This window comes from Equus caballus, chromosome 5 (genome assembly GCF_041296265.1).
Source record: "Equus caballus isolate H_3958 breed thoroughbred chromosome 5, TB-T2T, whole genome shotgun sequence".
Classification (NCBI taxonomy): domain Eukaryota; kingdom Metazoa; phylum Chordata; class Mammalia; order Perissodactyla; family Equidae; genus Equus; species Equus caballus.
In genome coordinates, this window is record NC_091688.1 from 12,121,952 (window position 1) to 12,139,698 (window position 17,747).

At 42.7% G+C, this 17,747-nt stretch overlaps 1 protein-coding gene across 6 annotated transcripts in view; it reads right to left on the bottom strand.

The window, feature by feature from the left end:
* The window catches only part of ASTN1 (astrotactin 1), a 291,298-nt gene that overhangs the window by 65,800 nt on the left and 207,751 nt on the right, over positions 1-17,747 (bottom strand). For 2 of the 6 annotated variants that reach the window (XM_001498262.7, XM_005609692.4), the window contains exons 13-16: positions 15,516-15,710; positions 13,774-13,901; positions 7,222-7,326; positions 4,819-5,007 (exon numbers count right to left, since the gene is read on the bottom strand). In XM_001498262.7, the coding sequence (XP_001498312.3) occupies positions 4,819-5,007; positions 7,222-7,326; positions 13,774-13,901; positions 15,516-15,710 (617 nt within the window). The remainder of the gene's footprint in view (positions 1-4,818; positions 5,008-7,221; positions 7,327-13,773; positions 13,902-15,515; positions 15,711-17,747) is intronic. The other 4 variants (XM_070267740.1, XM_014739526.3, XM_070267742.1 and 1 more) reach the window with 2 other exon arrangements.

The following is a 17,747-nucleotide window of genomic DNA, read 5'->3' on the forward strand; positions in this document are numbered from 1 at the left end:
GCAGAAATTATAGCCAGGAAGGTTAATTTGCGGATCCTAAGGGCCTGAAAAGTGAGGAAGACCCTCCCAAAAATTAGGTAACTGAACAGACACCAGGGAAAGGAGAAAGATAGAAAGTTCCAAGAGGAGGGCAAGAGAGGGACCCAAGAGAAAATTTCTCAGTGAGACAGAGTAGTTTTGGAGACTTTATGGGGCATATCTATGGCCTTGAAGGGGCAGGGAAGCCGTCTCTGAGACCTTAAAACTGTTTGGAAGCAAATGCTAGGGTTTGGGATTGGTAGCAAGTAGCCTTGTATCACTGGAGTGGAGGATGCTTGGGGCAGGGAGTGGTCAGTGATGCAGCAGCTAGAGAGGACAGAGGATGTGGCAGGCTGAATAATGGCTCCCAGGTCCTAATCTTCAGAACCTGTGAATGCTACCTGTGAACGGCAAAAGGGATTTTGCAGATATGCTTAAATTAAGACTCTTGAGATGGGGAGACTATCCTGGAGGGTCTGGGTAAGCCCAATGTAATCAAAAGGATCTTTCTAAGAGGAGGGAGGAAGAGTCAGAGAGAAGGCCGTGTGACTCAGAGATAGGAGTGATGCATTTTGAAGATGGAGGACGGGGCCACAAGCCAAGGAGTACAGGCTGGCCCTAGAAGCTGGAAAAGGCAAGGCAAGTGCTTCTCCTCTAGAGCCTCCGGGAGGAACCACCTCTGCTGATACCTTGAATTTAGCCCACTGAAACTGATTTTGGATTTCTGGCCCCCAGGACTGTCAGGGAATGAACTTACGTTGTTGTGAGCCACCAAGTTTGTGGTAATATTTTATAGCAGCCATAGGAAACTAACACAGGGAATGAAGTCATGTTTATGCTGAGAAGGCAGTAGGGAGTTAGTGAAGGGCTTCAAGCTGGAGTCACGTTATTAAGTGACATTTAAAAACGATAATAGATGGTGAAACATAGAAGGGACTAGAGTGGCAGAAAACTGAAGAAAAGGAGACACATGAGGATGCTATTTCAATACTTCTTATGAGAGCTGATACTGTCAGCTCATACAGTTTTGAGAAATGGACAGAAGACACCTGTTGAAGAAATAGTTAGGTGGTAAAAAGAACAGAAGTTTGCAAGCGGTTGAATGCAGAGGTGGAACAAGCATTAAGAAAGACTCTTCACTTTATATTTTGACACATAATGTAGTTCACGAATCTATTAGTGGCTACAGAGAAGAGAGATGTTAATCACTGAGGTGCCTGTAGGATATCCAGGTAAAAGTGCTACACACTCAAGGGCAAATGAGGTTTTGAATCTCAGGAAAAAAGAAGGATTAGAGATGTGGGTTGAGGTAGATACAGAAGAGAATCATCCAGCAACAGTGAAGAAGAGAGGAGCCTTAAGGATGAAATCCTGAAAAATGACCAAAATATAAATGATTTCTTTAGAGGAGTAGGGGCAAAGAAGAATGAGAAATAAAGGTCAAAGATTTATGAAGACAATCTGGCCAGAATAGCGTCAGGGACACCAAGGGATGCGAGAAGTTTCAGGAAGGCAGACCTGGTCAGAAGGGACAAATTCTTCAGCTGAGATAGATAAATAGTCATAGAAGAGAAAAGTGAGCCTCTGATTAGGAAGCTCTGTTTCTTTCTCCAGAGCTGTTTCTGTGGAGTGAAGTGGTTGAAAGCAATCATTTAAAGAGTGAAAGGAAGTAAAGGAAGTAGAGAGAAGATGAACAAACTACTCGTTCAAGAAGTTTGACGGTGATACGTTGAAAAGAAACAGTGGTAAAAGAGTGACACGTTTATAAAAACATTATTTGGGGGGAGATGTAGGGTTGGGGAAGGGATAACTCAGGGACTGAAGAGGTTGGAAAGATTAAAAAGGAAGAGTACTGAATGAGTGAGGTGTGGAGGAAGCAGGGGGGGAGAGGAGCAGGTATACAGGGGGAGAGGTTAGCCTGAAGAGGAGGAACGGGTTACATTTTCTGAGGCGTGAGGGCAGAGGAGGATCAGAGAAGATATGAGTAAGTTTAGAAGTGCAGGGAGGGGAGGCTGGGAAATTCCAATTCTGATAGTCTTTATTTGCTCTGAAAAAAAACTAAGATAGGCTAATCTTAGACAATAGGAAATGGAAGTATATTTCTCACAGGCTCCAGTGAGACAGGTGTTCCTAAATATTCGTATGGCCAAACCACAGAGTAGTAGTGTGACAATTAAGTGCCTGTTGAGGGGAAGGCTGCCTTCTGAAGATGTGGCCGAAAATCCGAGTTTTCATCAGTCAGGCATAACGAAAGCATGTTACATGTTTGTAATAAAACCCACAGGGGAAATCATCACAGCAGAAGGCCTTTCACCACTGTTCCTACGGCCACCACCACCGCTACCACCACTGTGGCTAACGACAATGGCAGCCACAACAACAGTAAACAACTGCTGAAGGCTTTCCGTGTGCTGGCTTCGTGTTAGACTCTGGGAGTTTAAATTTGGATAAGGTATGAAATCTACCTTTGAGATGTTTCATCGGGATTTGCAGAGGGAAGAGGAAAATCTTTACTCAAATGCCTGAGCTGAGAAAGCTTCTCACATAAAAGGGACTCATAGGGTCCATAAACCATCAGAGCTGGAAGGGACCACAGAGGGCATAACAGGTGAGGACCCGATAGTTAATGCACTAAACAAAAGTCACCTGGCTGATTCTAGCATCCCCACCCTAAGTCCTGTGCTCTTTCCATTCCATTTCATTTCACCCCTGAGCAGCCTCTTTTCCATTCAATGCATAAGCAATTTTAGGTATCGGATCATAGGTACAAAAGTAAAGAACAGAGAAACTCTTTTCACCATAGGAAGGTTTTTAAAGTTAGAACAGGCAAGAACATATAATCAAAGGACTTAAGTCAAAAAGGTGTCACTTTTATGTCATGGTAGGTATAGTCCTCCCAGAACACTTGTCACCACTACTGTATAAATCCCATTTTGGACCAATCCTCTCAGAGTGCAGAAGAGTGGAAAAAAATCTTCCTTTGTCTTATGCCCTTATAATTAATCAGCAGAATGCCTCCATGCAGGCTTTTGGAATAAAAGGAAATTAGTAGCTAAGGAGGAGAAAAATATTTAAGAGTAAGAATTGGACTAAATAATAAGAAAGATAAACCCTATGATGTAGAGGTGAGACTCAGGAGTGGGGGATGGTATCCATGGACAACTGAGGGAGATCAAAATAGACATACCAAAATGTGTGAATATCTTTTAAGCTCAATAACAAGAAATGGGTTGTGTACATCATATTTATAAGATCTAAAGTCAACAGTCAGACTATGACAATACTAGCTCCTGAGTGACAAGAATGGCTTGAGATCAAGAGGGATAGGGCACAGGGCCAAGGCCATGGACAAATTTCCCTCCTGGGCTCAGTGTTTAATCTTCAGGAGACTGCAGTGCTCAGGAAAGAAGCAATGGGTAGAACCAGGAGTTCCGGGGAAGGTCAGACTCTCCTCTCCCAGCAGTCCCAGGGCCTGGCAATCCTTGAACCAGTGGCCAACAGAAAGAGAGGAGGATTTAGCCCTTTGGTTCAGTCACCAGGCTCTGGCATGGAAACATAAGAAAGCTTTGCCAGCTGGGACTGCTCTTATCTACATTTGCTTACATTACAGTCCTTTCTTGGCAAATTGGAATCAGAACAATTTTAAGATGCTGGAGTTTGAAGAGATACCAGAAACCTGTGGGTATGTCTTTGAGTTTAGAGGAATCAGGGCTTGGGGGGAAATCCTGTAGCAACTGCAGCCCAGACACAAGCTTCTTGCTTCTTCTGGAAGAAAATGCCCAGCCAGAAGAGAGGCTCTCATGCCTCTGCTACCTCTTGAGCAAGACAAAGCAGGAATTTGTGCAGAGCTCAAAGAACCAAAAGCCTCTCAGACAGGAGGGCACATTGTTCCCCAATGCAGCACTACTGACAGGAGAGGGTCCCTAGACTCCGAGGGACTCTTGGTCATTAAATCTTGGGATGACCTACTTCTCGAGTTTTCATTGTGCTAATTTCATCACTTGCCCTTTAGCAACTCACACATCCATGACTTAGTCTCATCAGAATGCTGGCCGTGAGCATAAGCTCAGGAGAAGAAATTCCATGAATGGCAATTCTAAACCAGTCTTGGTTGATCAGAATACAAATTTCCCAGCCAGTACTCATCCTATATCAGAAGGTAAATTCAGAAAGTTTGAAAAATTCAAATGTCTTATACTTACTTGGATTGAATACTAACTTGTCATCAAACAGTGGACAAGGATTTATTTGTGAGGCTGTTATCCAGAGCTGTATAAACACTTGGGCCAATGGAGATTTCCTCATAACATAAATCAGGAGGAAAAATGGGCGTAAAGTCAGGGCAGGATGGAGTGAGACGGGGTTTACTATGTAGTTATTGTATGGGGTTGCCAGTCAGCATAGGCTGGGGGTGCTGGGGGCAGGAAGTAGTGGGGAGACTGTGACACTCTCTCCTCATTCTCCCCTATGCCATGAGAACAGTCTAATATTTTCCCTTGCTATCATAGCAGAATGTATGGTGACCGGTAAAAACCTCTGGAGGACCCTCTCTATGATAACTAACACAATGACCATACAGTTTAGACCCCATCCTGCATCTAAAGTTTCCCCAAATACTCTAATTTTGAGATTTGGTTTAGCAAGCAAATCTTGCCAATTTTAAGGATGGGCACAGAGCATTGAGGCAACAACTGAATTAGTTCTTTGCCTACAAACTCCTTAAGTTTGGTCCTATGGATTGTACCTATGCAGCCAGTACTTGCATGGGGTGTAGAATTTGCTGATGAGCATGTCACTCACCTTTGCTGATGTCTTCATATTCCAGCCACAGTCGCCGCTGGACCTGTTTGTTTGGGTACCAGATGGAGCAGGACTCCTCAAAGCCGTAGATAGCTTCCTGGATGTAATGGTTGCCAAACTGGTCCAACAAGGCCACAAAATCCCCACGCGATGTAGCCCCATCCAGGGAGTGGAGAGCATTGCTGAGGGCTATGGAGAAACATCACCCAAGAGCAAGAATGAGGACTCACAATGTGGGTACCTGGATTCCGAGGCCACTCAGCCTCAAATGTGGGAGTGCCTATGTGTCCCAAAGTGATGCTGGAAAGCTGGCTGCAACAGTCAGGTGAATATTTCCATTTAGCTAAATCCCACGTTTCGGTTCCTAAGTGAAAATCTCTTCAAGCCAGTTGGTTATGTTGTTAACTGCGTCCAAGTTACACAGTACACTGCCAAGTATCCACCACGCCCTCTGCTTAAGTAAATATTTTTTTTTCCCAAGTCACAAGTCATGACATTAAGTCAATTTGTGAGCTCAAATATAGCATTTGAAAAAAAAAATGAAAAAGAATAGCATAGTCTGAAATAGAAACACAAATACCGGCAGAGAACATTTGACATCGTACGATGAAGTTATCACTTCATAAAACTTCTGTCGTGTGTATATGGGAGTACTGTATGTACAAGGTCATGGTGTAAAATGTATCCTAACCAAAAACGTTTGTAGAATATTGCCTACAAACATAGAAATTGATAATGAGAAGATAATGAAAGAAGAAAGGCAAGAAGTCACTAATACACTGCTTATATTTATTTCAGAAAATCCAAAGTATAAGGATTGGGAAATGGCGAATGGAGGAAAGGATCTATTTGCCTCCTCGCTCTCCTCTCCAGCCAAAGCTCTTTGGATTTGCTTTCCCTGTTTAAGAAAATTCTACTTGTTGGAAGGATAGCCCATGGCAAATTTTCCAAATTCAATACCTGGTGAACCAGGCCAGCTGTATATGGCCTTCCTTTCTACACACCTGTGTCCTGTCAGGACCAGGCAGAGCCTGGCCCACACATGAGACCCCAAGCGCAGAAGTCTACACGACCCGTGATACCACGTGTGGCTTTGAAAGGCATGAGGCAACAGAGATAGCCCATTGCTAACCCCTGATAGGCACAGCACCTGTGCAAAATGAGCTTGCGAACAGGTTCGAGTCTGTACTGCCATGTTTTTCTAAAACGCAGAGCAGCCTAGTTCTTTCCAGGTGTTTTCTGCACCAGGAGAGTTTCCTTCAGTAAGATCCCCATCTCAATCCCTTCTTGCCCAGCATAACTTCATGTCAAAAAAAAAGTTCTGAGGCCCTTTGTGTCTATGGAAACGTTCTACATCCTCGATGCATTTTCCTTCTCTGTGCATGAAGCTTTATCTTTTGTGAGTATATATGTCTCACTTCTCTTTATAATTCTCTATCTGTCCCCTACCCTTTATCTCTCTCCTGTTGGCCCTAAGGCTCTGCCTGCTTATTGCTGACCCTAAGAGCTCTCTCCTTGTCTGTCATCCTGTGCCAACATATCCTCTGGCTCTAGTTACCCTCCATCTAACACAGAGAAGCCGGACTTTGACATACACTTCACATCTGGTACATTCTTTAGGTAGCTTCAGAGGATGGAGTTGAGTGTGTTCTCCTAGTCCAAAGGGATGAGGTGGAATAGAGATGTGTACCTATATTAAGGCCCTATTTGTCAAAATTTTCCCATTTGCAAACTGCACATTAGAATTGCCCAAGTGCTAGGAAAATCTTGACTCAAGGCATTTACCACTAAAATTTAAAGAATATTTGTACAAGGGGTCTCTCTGTCCCGCTTTAGAACAATTTGTCCGAAGCTTTAGAATTCACCGCTCCTAACTTGCTAGCTGTAGACACAGAAAAATCCCCTCCTCACTCTGTCTCTATTTTGCTTACTTGCTGTTTAGGGTCATAAGCTGTTTTCTACTTCTCCTCCTCCCCTTCCTCTTTCTTGATCTCTTTCCCTGATTTCTTTCATTGTACAGAAATTCTAAGTTATGCTCTTTGCATTTGGAAAGTTTTGTTCTGTTAATTTATTCAAAAAATCTGCTTTTGCGCATCCTCTCTACCCATGGGGTGACCCCAGGAAAAATTACAAAATAGGTGTTTATCTTCAGCAGTTCCCAGCTTGCCCTTTCCATCTCTTCTACAGTCCAAGATAAAACTTGCAATTTAATCTCTACTTAGAAAAGGATCTGATTCCAGGTATTTGCCCTTAAGTGTGACTCTGGGTGAAAAGGTTACGTATCTCATGGAGTGGCTACGTTTTAGACTGCATCTTCAACAATGGGATAAAAGGCTTGTGCCCTTGGAAAGGAATTCCAAGCCCCTGGAGCAGGGGTGAGGGATGGCTTGCTGCTGTGCTCACCCTGCGAGACGGTCACTTGGTTGAGTTTGCTGTGGTACATCACAGACCGGACTTTCCAGTGCTGCAGCACGGGGTATCCAGACACCTCACTGAAGTTCACCATCCCTAGGGACAGAGGAGAGGGGGCTCAGTGTGCACGACTGATTCACAACTCCGAAGTCTACCAGGTGAAGGGTGTAATGGCGAGAAAATGAGACAGCATTCTTTGATGGAGAGAATTTCTGGAATCATAAAACAACTGCTGTCATTTATTGAACCCTTACTCTGTGCAAGACATTTTGCTAAGCACTTTGCATAAAGAAAGCCATTTGATTCTTGTGAGATAGGTGTTGCTATTTGCATTTTATAAATGGGGAAACTGAGGCTCAGAGAGGATGTTTGCATAAGGGCCTTAGGCCACCAGGTATAGCCAGGATGCAGTTCAGATGTGTCTGAGGCAGGGCTGGGGTTCTTAACCATTCTACCATAATATTCCCTAAATAAATTCATATAAAGCTCTCGGCTTCCTGTAGCACACCAGTTTTACTCTCTTTAATAGTTGCAGTAATTGACTCAGCTCACATACCTGATAACATTGATTTTTCTGTCCCATTTAACTGATTTGTGTTCAGCATTTAAGTTTTAATTACTCTGAAGCTGATAGTGCTATTTCTTCTTTACCAGGAGGGACAGTGTCAGCGTGATTAGGTCATTAAGGGACAGGGATGGCCCTGAATTGAGTCCCATGCCCATGCCAGACACCATGATAGACACTTTATTTGTGGTCCCCCTTTTATCGAGGGGAGAACTGAGGCTCTGAGTTGCTTGTCCAAGCTCCCTCTCAATAAACGCACCCTTGTAGCCTCTTAGAGAGGCTACAATGGGCTGTTCTTGCTTGAGCACCTCGGAGAAAGAGAGGCACTTTGTTGAAATTCTAGCCATTACTATAAATATAAAATGCTACAGACACAAAATAATTAGGCCACAGGAAATAAGAAAAAAACACCTTGCTAAGTCTAGAAAACCAATTTTAGCTTCATTTGTAAGCCTAAAGTTTGCTATATGTGTCCATTATAGGAATAAATATATATGCAAACATATGCACATATGCATATGTGTGTCTATATATATGCAAATGTAATGGCAATATATATAGTCAATTTAGACAGATATGTACATAGGTAGATAGATATTGTGTATGTATACATATACGGTCAGTAATACATACATAGTGAATTGTCTTGCCATTTGACCCGTGCTCCCTTCAGGCTAAATCAACTTATTTATTACCTAAACTGGATGAGGAGTGGGCAGGATTAATTAGCTGCTTGTCAACTCTGATCAAATTAGCAGAGTAATTGCCAAATTTCCATTGCTGTGTGAATCACATGGGAATAATTATTGGTAAGGCAAAAAGAAAAAAGGTCAGGAGAGATGCTTCATGAATCAATTGCTTAAATTTTGTCTCAGACAATCAAAGGTAAGTTAAACGAAGAGAAGGTGTTTAGCGCTTTTTCTTTTTCAAATGTTCTTCTTTGAGGGTTAACACTAAGCTTTGTGATGACAGTCATACCACTACCTACTCTGGCTTTTAGCCTTGATGTTAATTGTAAAAGCATACAAATGAAATTCTAACTTTGCAAGTTTAAGTCTCCAGTCACACACCTCAAAGGCACGTTTCATTAGAGCCTCAAATGTGCGTGCTCTGTAGAACGTTCTAGCTGACATGCGTTCTCTACTGACGTCAGCTCTTCAGCTTGCTGTTTCAAAAAGTCTATTAATAAAAAAACAGCAAGCTCAATAGACAAAGATTTTGCAATATACTAGAAAACGTTCGCTTTAATTGAATTGTTTCCCAGTGGAAAGAGAAACGAGCAGGAAATCAGGCGGCTGGAGTTCGAAGGCTGGCCAGGTTACCTCAGGGGATGCTTTCTGACCGCCATCGCTGGCTGGAGCTTCCTCTCTGGCTATCTGGCTAGGGGACCTTTTGGATCTCAGTTGTTTCACCTGTAAAGTGAGAGGCTTAGCTGAGATGACCTCTTGCTTCTTTTTCAATTCTATTATTCCAACCAGCTGTGTGCCTTTGGGCTAGGGGACCCACTTCCTTCAGTTTTCATATCTGAAAATTGGGGACAGGTGTATCCCTCTTGCTTACTTTACAGGTAGGTTGTCAGAGCAAAATAAAGTTATGGATGTAAAAGTACGTCGAGAAAAGATAAAGTGCCGTAGACATACATATGGCTTCCATACTGTTGTCATCCTCCTCTTCCTCCTTACCTCTCCCTTATCACCCCTAATTGTGCGAACCTGACATTTCTTAATTGATGCTTGTGTTATAAATTCCTAGGCTTTAGTTCAGAACAGAGGAAAGAAAAAATGAGGGAAGTTCAGATGGGATGTCGGGGCGTGGGAAGGGGTGCCAGTGGCCCAAATTCACCCAGGATGAGCTGAACACGTGAACTGCCTTACTTAACTGCTGAACAGCAATTCCACCGGGCACTGATGCTACACCAGTCAGGAGAACAGTAACATAACTGTCAGCACTCGAGAAATGTTGTTCTGGGCCCACTTACAGATAATTTTCCCATTAGTTGAAAAGAAAGGCATACTTTGATTCTTTCTCAGTGTGTCCTTGACATGCAGTCAGCTCTAGTTTTTTATTTTATTTTATTATTATTTGGGATACATTTCTGAATGACTCTTTTCTCAAACAAAATATTTCTAGATTTCCCCAAGAAAGAAAATTATTTTTTCCCTACCTACACTTGAAAAAAGAGTGACCAAAAAAGACCTACATGAAAGAAAGAAAGAAAGAAAGAGGGAAGGAAAGAAGGAAGGAAGTTAGTTTTCTCGTGTAATTTATTTGCAATACCAAGGGGACGTATTATCTCCAAAAGTTCTAAATCCAAGAGTCCATTTCCTTTGGATGACCTTCAAGAAGTTCCAAAGAGTTCAGAAGCTCTAAATCTTCACGCAGATTTAGCAATTGTGTCCCCAATAGGCCCATGAATGTGGCCAGCAGTCTCCTCTCCCTCCTTTGTCTGCCTCTAGAGTCTCTTCTTTTTCTCAACTAAGAGACTAAAAATATAAATGGACAATGGACAGACCACATCTAAAAATAGAACTCTGACCCACAATCTGCAGCAACCAGCCCAGGAAACCAAACTGTTATCTACAGTGACTAGCCAAAGAAGCTAGCCTACCATATGTAAGTCAGACTTGTAGGAAGTCAGACTACTGTCTCTAGCAACCAGTCCAGAAAGTCAAACAATCACCCAAAACAACTGGATAATTTTGGGGCCAAAATGACCAGGATTTGATTAATGACTGATTGCTTCCTTAATTTTTTTTTTTTGAGGAAGCTTAGCCCTGAGCTAACAACTGCCTCCAATCCTCCTCTTTTTGCTGAGGAAGACTGGCCCTGAGCTAACATCCATGCCCATCTTCCTCTACTCTATATGTGGGACGCCTGCCACAGCATAGCCTGACAAGCAGTGTGTAGGTCCACACCCAGGATCCGAACCGGCGAACGCCAGGCTGCTGAAGTGGAACGTACAAACTTAATTGCTGTGCCACTAGGCCAGCCCCAGCTTCCGTAATTTTTATTCTTGCTTTCAACTTAGGTCTAACCAGAGAAAGTTAAATATATCCCCTAATCACCTACCTAGAACACCTCACTCCTGGTTAGTCCGCCCACCTACATGCCAACAGCCCCCAGTCAGGGCGTGTCTGAAGCCCTCCCTTCTCTCCTCTCTAAAGCATTCCCGCTCCTCTGCCTGCCTTTCAGCCTCTGCCAAACTAAAGTGATGGTGGCTGACTCCCTTGCTATAGCGAGCTGTGAATAAATAGCCTTCGTCTCTTTTCATTTGGTTGGTCTTCATTTATTTCCACACAACTTATAACACCAAAAGGGCTGGTGAAGCTCAGAGTTCTTAACTGTTATTTTGATGAAGAGGGAAGCAATCAGCAAGAAGAAACACATAAATCAGTATTTTTCCAGTACGTTCTTCAAACCAATAATTCTGAAAAATGAAAATAGTTGTTACATGTCAGAGGATTCTCTAGTTAAATAAAGGTTTGAGAATTGCTGGATTAAATAAAGGAAAAGTGATTTCCTTCCTGTGGGCTTTTGGGAAGCCGTTCTACACTAAGGTGTGGCAAATTGCTGAGAGGCGATTCTACAGTCTTTCCAAACGTATTTGAAGTCAGAACCTAGTTATGAGTGGAGCACTGGTTTTTCATGAAAAAAAAAAAAATACATGGAAGCGCAGATACAGAAGATTCTGAGGACCGCTTTAGCTCTGAAATCTTCCAAGCTTGTAGGTTTGTGGGCATTATGACCTATAATAGCACATAGCGAGACGTGATATGATATTCTCTGGATGACTCTCAGGAAAGATGCAATTAAAATGTCACAAGGACTAGAAAGTTAATATGGAGGAACTTTGGTCAACCATCTGTTTAATTAGTTCTTCTAGTTAACCGGGGCTTTAAAAATACAGGACTGATTCCGTCATACATCAAAGGAAATATATGTTCTTGGCCTAACTGGTACCACTTCTTAAAATAGGTTAAAAACAAAGGCCGGTAGAAAAGCAGCAGGCCAAGAGAGTTCCCTCTACAGTTTTAGGAATGTTAGACTTCACTACCTCAAGGCTGTGACAAATGGAAGTGACCCATCCGCACATCCTTCTACTCCTTTTGCCCCCAATACGCCAAACTAGGAGAGGTCCAAGCGCACAGGGAAGAAGGACGTTTCTGTTGTGGATGAGGCCCCGCTTTTGATCTTTTCCTTATTTCTAAAGATGTAGATTCAAACATGGTTCTTCTGATGTTCCTCAGACCCATCCACCTACTTCTCCCAAGAGAGCTTCAGGCAGCATCCAGCACTTCTCTGTGTCCGCCCGGCCTGGTGACTGCAGGAAAGTCTCCTCACCACCACGATAAGTTGTGTGTGAGGTCCTGGCGGCTCTTTGAACAGAAGCCAGGTAGTTTATGGTTGGTGTGAGCCATGCTCTGCGGTGCCATCTTACACCTCCTTTACAAGGAAGGCATTTTATACCCACCTGGGAAATGCTTCTCAGCAAATGAGATGCCCTAACACTAGAGATGCAGGCTTCATTGACATGTCCAGAGGCTGCATTCTAATTTCTTCAGTTTAGTGTGTGTGTCTGTGGCTCTGTGGTCTCTCAGAGGGCAGCTGATTTTGACGAGATTTCTTTCTGGACCGAAATACATCTAATTGTTTTCTCGTTTGTTCTCTCTCCTCCTCCTATAGGAAAATACTATTTGGTAGTTTGAATGTTCAGATTTTCTTTCTTCCTTGGTATATTCATTTATTTAACAAACATATATCTCACTACGTGTCAGGAACTATTGTAAAACTTTACAAATATTAATTTATTTATTCCTCATATGAATCCCTTAAGGAAGACAGTATTATAATGTCCATTTATATAGGTAAAAAAATTGAGGCACAGAGTAAGCAACTTGTCCAAGATCACACAACCAGTGAAGAGTTGAGCCCAGCTGTCGCAGGCACCAGAGCCTATGCTTCTAGTCACTGTGCCATACTACTTCAGACAGACCTCCTTCTAATCCCTTTCAGGTCTACACTAGAGTTTTGAACATAACTTGACATCTGAAAGAGGCTTACCCTCAGCTCAATTCATTCTTCAACAGGAAAGAGAAAGGGGAGAAAAGAACAGAATAAGAAAGACGTAGAATGAGGACAGGAGAGAAGTAGTGGAGAAAGGAACAAAGCCAGCAATGGAATTGAGCTCATGTCAAATCTTCCAGCAAGTGATGCTGGGTTTCTGCTTGGCTGCCTTTTATGGGTCCATGGAACCCTCTGACCTGTCTTCTTTGGTCCAAGAGGTGCTATCTGGGGGTCTTCAGAGGCACAGAAAGGAGAAGCATCCCCTGAGATTCCTGCCTCTTCCAATCAACCCACAACTTCATTCCATAATGCACCCAGGGGAAGAGCAACACGGGGCTCAAAACAGCACTGACGTGCAGGGGGTGTTGGTCCCATCTTAAGATGAGGGCCACGAGGTCCCGAGAGACTGTGCTGTCCACTGTCGTACAGCTAGAAAGTAGCAGAGCCCAGATTCAAACCCAGTGTCATTTGACAACAAAGCTCTATCATTTTCTAGTCCCCTCCATGGGTCCATAAGTACTCGCTGGGGAACCCAGCAGTCCCAGTGTCAGATAGTTAGGCAATGGTAGCAATCCACCTTCTCTCTGCCTCTACCACGACCTGGTCACTTCTGCGAATCCACTGAGAGCTCTGAACTCTTACATATCAATTATCCCATGTGTTTTCCAAGCGTCCTGATGAGACGAGCAGGGAAAGGTATCATTATGACCATTTTGCAGATGATTATATAATAACATTGGCAATTTTACTGACAAATAATCCTATTAGTGTTCAGTTTTAGAACTGAGCTTTTATTGTGAATTAAGGAAATCACTGGCTTTGAAACCAAAATAAGTGAGGTCGAGTTTGGATTTCATGAAACCATAGGGAGCTGCCTGTTTTTGCCAGTTAAGTAAGGGCAGGAACACACTCACCAGTCAGGAAGTCGGGGTCAGGGGTGGGCTCCGAGATTTCCTCCAGGCACTGATTCTCCAGAGGGACAGTGGCCACCACAAGACCATCTGGCAGTTGCTGGTCTAAACCTCGAGCGAAGTTGTTTTGCCTGGAAACAGAGGTAGACCTTCATTTCTTGAATGAGACTTTCATTCAAGGAGCGAACCCCACTCCTTGGTGGGCAATCTATAACTCAACTTGCAATGAAAAAATTCTTTCTGGGCCAAAAAGTTCCCCGCCCCGCAAACCCCACTTGATGTACACGTCTGGAGTAAGAGGTAGGATGAGGGCTCAGGGAGATGAGAAATCAACCAGCTGAAAATGTCTACTCAAAAGATAGACAATATTCTTCCCTCCCTCCCATCCCAGTCCCTATGCCCTGACTTCCTCTCCATGAGATCTGGACATACTCAGTCTCCTCTGTAGACTGCAGTGAAGACTCCAGCCACCACAAGATTAGTTATGATGCCTCACCGCTTGCCTTTCACTAAAAGAGGAACTATTAATAAAGTCTTTCTGTCTGTAACAGAAAAAGCAACTGACTCTAAGAACTGGCTCAGATAATCACTATCAGTTTGCTTCTAAGAGTCGAGGCCCGGGTTGTTATCAACTGCTGGTCCTTACTACAACACTTTCATCATCATCATCATCTCCTGGAAAGCAGCATGGGTTCTGGGGGAGATATATTCAAATAGCCTAAGATAGAACAGGGACAGAGGTCAAAAGGAAAATCTCCTAAAATATTCCAAACCAATGGTTTGGAATTCCAATGGTTTGGAATATTTTGTTCTCAGGACCTTAAAAATAATTGAAGGCCCCAAGTAGCTTTTGTTAATGTGAATTATATCTATTAACATTTAACATTTTGGAAATTGAAAGAGAAATTTTTAAAATATTTATTAATTCATTTAAAAATAACAATAATAAGGGCCAGCCCTGGTGGCCTCGTGGTTAAATTCGGCACGCTCTTCTTTGGCAGCCCAGGTTCGGACCCTGGACATAGGCCTACACCACTCATTGGTTAGTGGCCATGCTGTGGCAACAGCCCACATAAAAAAAGAAAAAAAGAGGAAAATTGGCAACAGATGTTAGCTCAGGGCTAATCTTCCTCAGCAAAATAAATAAATAAATAAAAATAACAATAATAAATCTATTAAATGTTAACATATACCATGAAACATGAGGAGAGGAGTGCCATTATTTTACGTTTTTTGAAAATTTTAATACTGTCTGACTTACTAGAAGACAGCTGAATTCTCACCTCTGCAACATACTGTTTGAGTTGAACTATGTGAAGAAAATCCAGCCTTTCTGTACGTGGAAAAGAATATCCCCTGAAAGGCTCTCATAAACCCTAAGGGATCCTTCGACCATGCTTGAGGACTGATATTGTAGACTGACTCACACACTGATCCTTCCACTCAGAGGGAACAGAACTTGAGCATTTGGGTGTAGCTGTCATGGAAAATATTGCAGTCCTTGCCTGGGCAAGACAAAAATTTACCTAACACTTTCCTGTTCCCCAAGAGGAAGCATGGTTCTCAGATTCTGGAAGGAGGAATGTCCCATGATCTTCTGATCATGGGAGAGAACATAACCTATCCTTTTAGGATCACATTTACCTTGCTCCAAGATACAAAACTGTTTCCTGACTTTAAAGCTCTTCAGGGAAGAAGATCCATCAACAGCCCTGAATAATCAGTTCTGTGGACGTGAAGTTCACCTGAATGTGCCTTTCAGCACTTGTCCAGCGGCCACTTCCTTGGAATGGTTGTTGTAACCAAAGAACATCTCCCCAAAGAGGGTCTGGTTCATGGGAAGCTCCCTGATTTCCCCACAGTCCCCTCCCTCGGGGCAGGTCTCCGTGATGAGTTGGCAAGAGCGTCCATCCACACCAAGCTTGTAATCCTCGATGCACCTAACACAGTGGAAAACTCAAGATAAGAAGTTATTCCATCAATGAGCTGTGCCGTCAACTCAACCCAATAGACCGGGAAGAAATGCCTTTGGGAGAATGTTGGATGGCTAAAGATTATGAACATCCCAGTTCCATTTTGTCCCCTTTATAATTCAGTTTCTTAAGCCTATAAAGCGAGTCTCCTTCCATGATGTGATCACACAGAACCTCTCGCCTTTCCTCTGCAGCTTTCCTGTCAGGTTTTTGGTGTGCTCTCTCCTCTAATAAGTGCATATTTTCCCAGATAGGTCAGGGTAAGAATCGCTGGAGATAACTTATAAATAAGTTAACACATTTAAACCCAAGATACTCTAGAGCCTTTCTCCAGAACCATCTATATGGCCAGACCCTGCATCTGTTTGGAGGGTAATTAGGCAGCAAAACGAATGACACTGTGCTTAAGAAATTAATAACCTTCTAATCTGGTCCTGTGACAAGTCAACTAAGAAATTAGAAACATTGATCATTTTCTGGCTGTATTCTGTTTGAATGTATCCAAACACGAGATCAACCCATATTAACTCGCCTCCATCAGTGTGGCCTGCCTGAACCAAATGGATGCTACGGCACGCTGTGTGAACACTTCTTTAGCAGCCTCCCCATTAAGCATATAGTCACTCTAATGAAGAACAATACTAATGCTGGTAAACACGGGTCAGTGACCCTTAAGTCATTAACTGGACCTTATGTGTAGTTATAATGAGAAGAATATAATCCGTTAATTCACGTATGAATGACTTTGATAAAGCTGTCATTTAAAAAGCATACTGATTTAATTTGGGTCTCTCCTCAGAAATATACCAGATTTAGAATTTATAGATGATCATGACATTAAAACACATCATTTATTACTATCTGAGATATTTGTTGTAATAATATAAAAATGTCTGTTCTATATAGGGGAATAAATAATCATAGTTTTAAGTGATGAGAAGGAATATTGTAATGGTAATGACACTGTCCTTTACTGGGTGACCTTGGGTCAGTTGATTAAACTCTCTGAACTTCAGTTTCCACATCCGTGAAAGGGGGAAAAACTAGCTGCTTCGTTGGGTTGTTGAGAAGATTAAGTGAGATAATGAACTTAAAGGACGTCCATTGTACCTAGCATACAGCGGGTATTCATTAAATGCTGCTGTCGTTATTATTAGCAGAGGTACAAACAGGCCCACTCTAGTGCAACTTTAACAGCTCATTTTCCCCATTTACATGTTTGTGTGAACAGTGTGAGTAGAGCTCTTCAGTCATAAGTGCACGTGATCTGGCCTTCGTATAAGAACCTCACATCAAGGACTTCTATTGGCAGGCTACAGAGAGTGGCTTGGAGACCGCTAAATACACACATGTACCAAACTCTGCTTGAAAGGGGAAAGTCCACTTAGGGAGCTACTGCATTAGTCCATGCACCAGATGTGACTCGAAACCCAAAGGACTTTAATGGCACCAGCCTAGATCTGGAACAAGAAAGTAAAGCAGCTCCTTCCTTGAGCAATAACATAGTGTTTCTGGAAGGAATTTTGAAGGTGGTTGGTTCCCTCTCAGTCCGTCTTGAACATCTCGACAGCTTCCCCTTCCACACTGCCCCATTTCCCCTGTTCTCCTTTGTGTTCACGGCCATGTGTCCCACTGTAAACTCCTGTGAGGGCAGAGACCAAGTCTCGTATCCAGCTGTCACTGCTATACCTAACACTTAACTAGGTTGTCTGCAAAACTCGTGCTCGCATGCATGTTTATTAAATAAATAAAGCTACGCGACTTCGGCTGAATTTAGCTCTATTAATTGAAGTGGGTCAACCACAATGATAACATTAGAGAGACATTAAAATGTAGATCAAACTCCCATTTATAGGATGGGAGTTTACAAGAAACTGAATATGAAAATTGCTCAATTGCAAAGAAATAGAATAAAATGAAATACAATAAAATAACATTACTACTCCACCAAATAATCTTTTCATGATTATTCAGCAGGCACTGGCTTTTAGCAACAATCTGGCA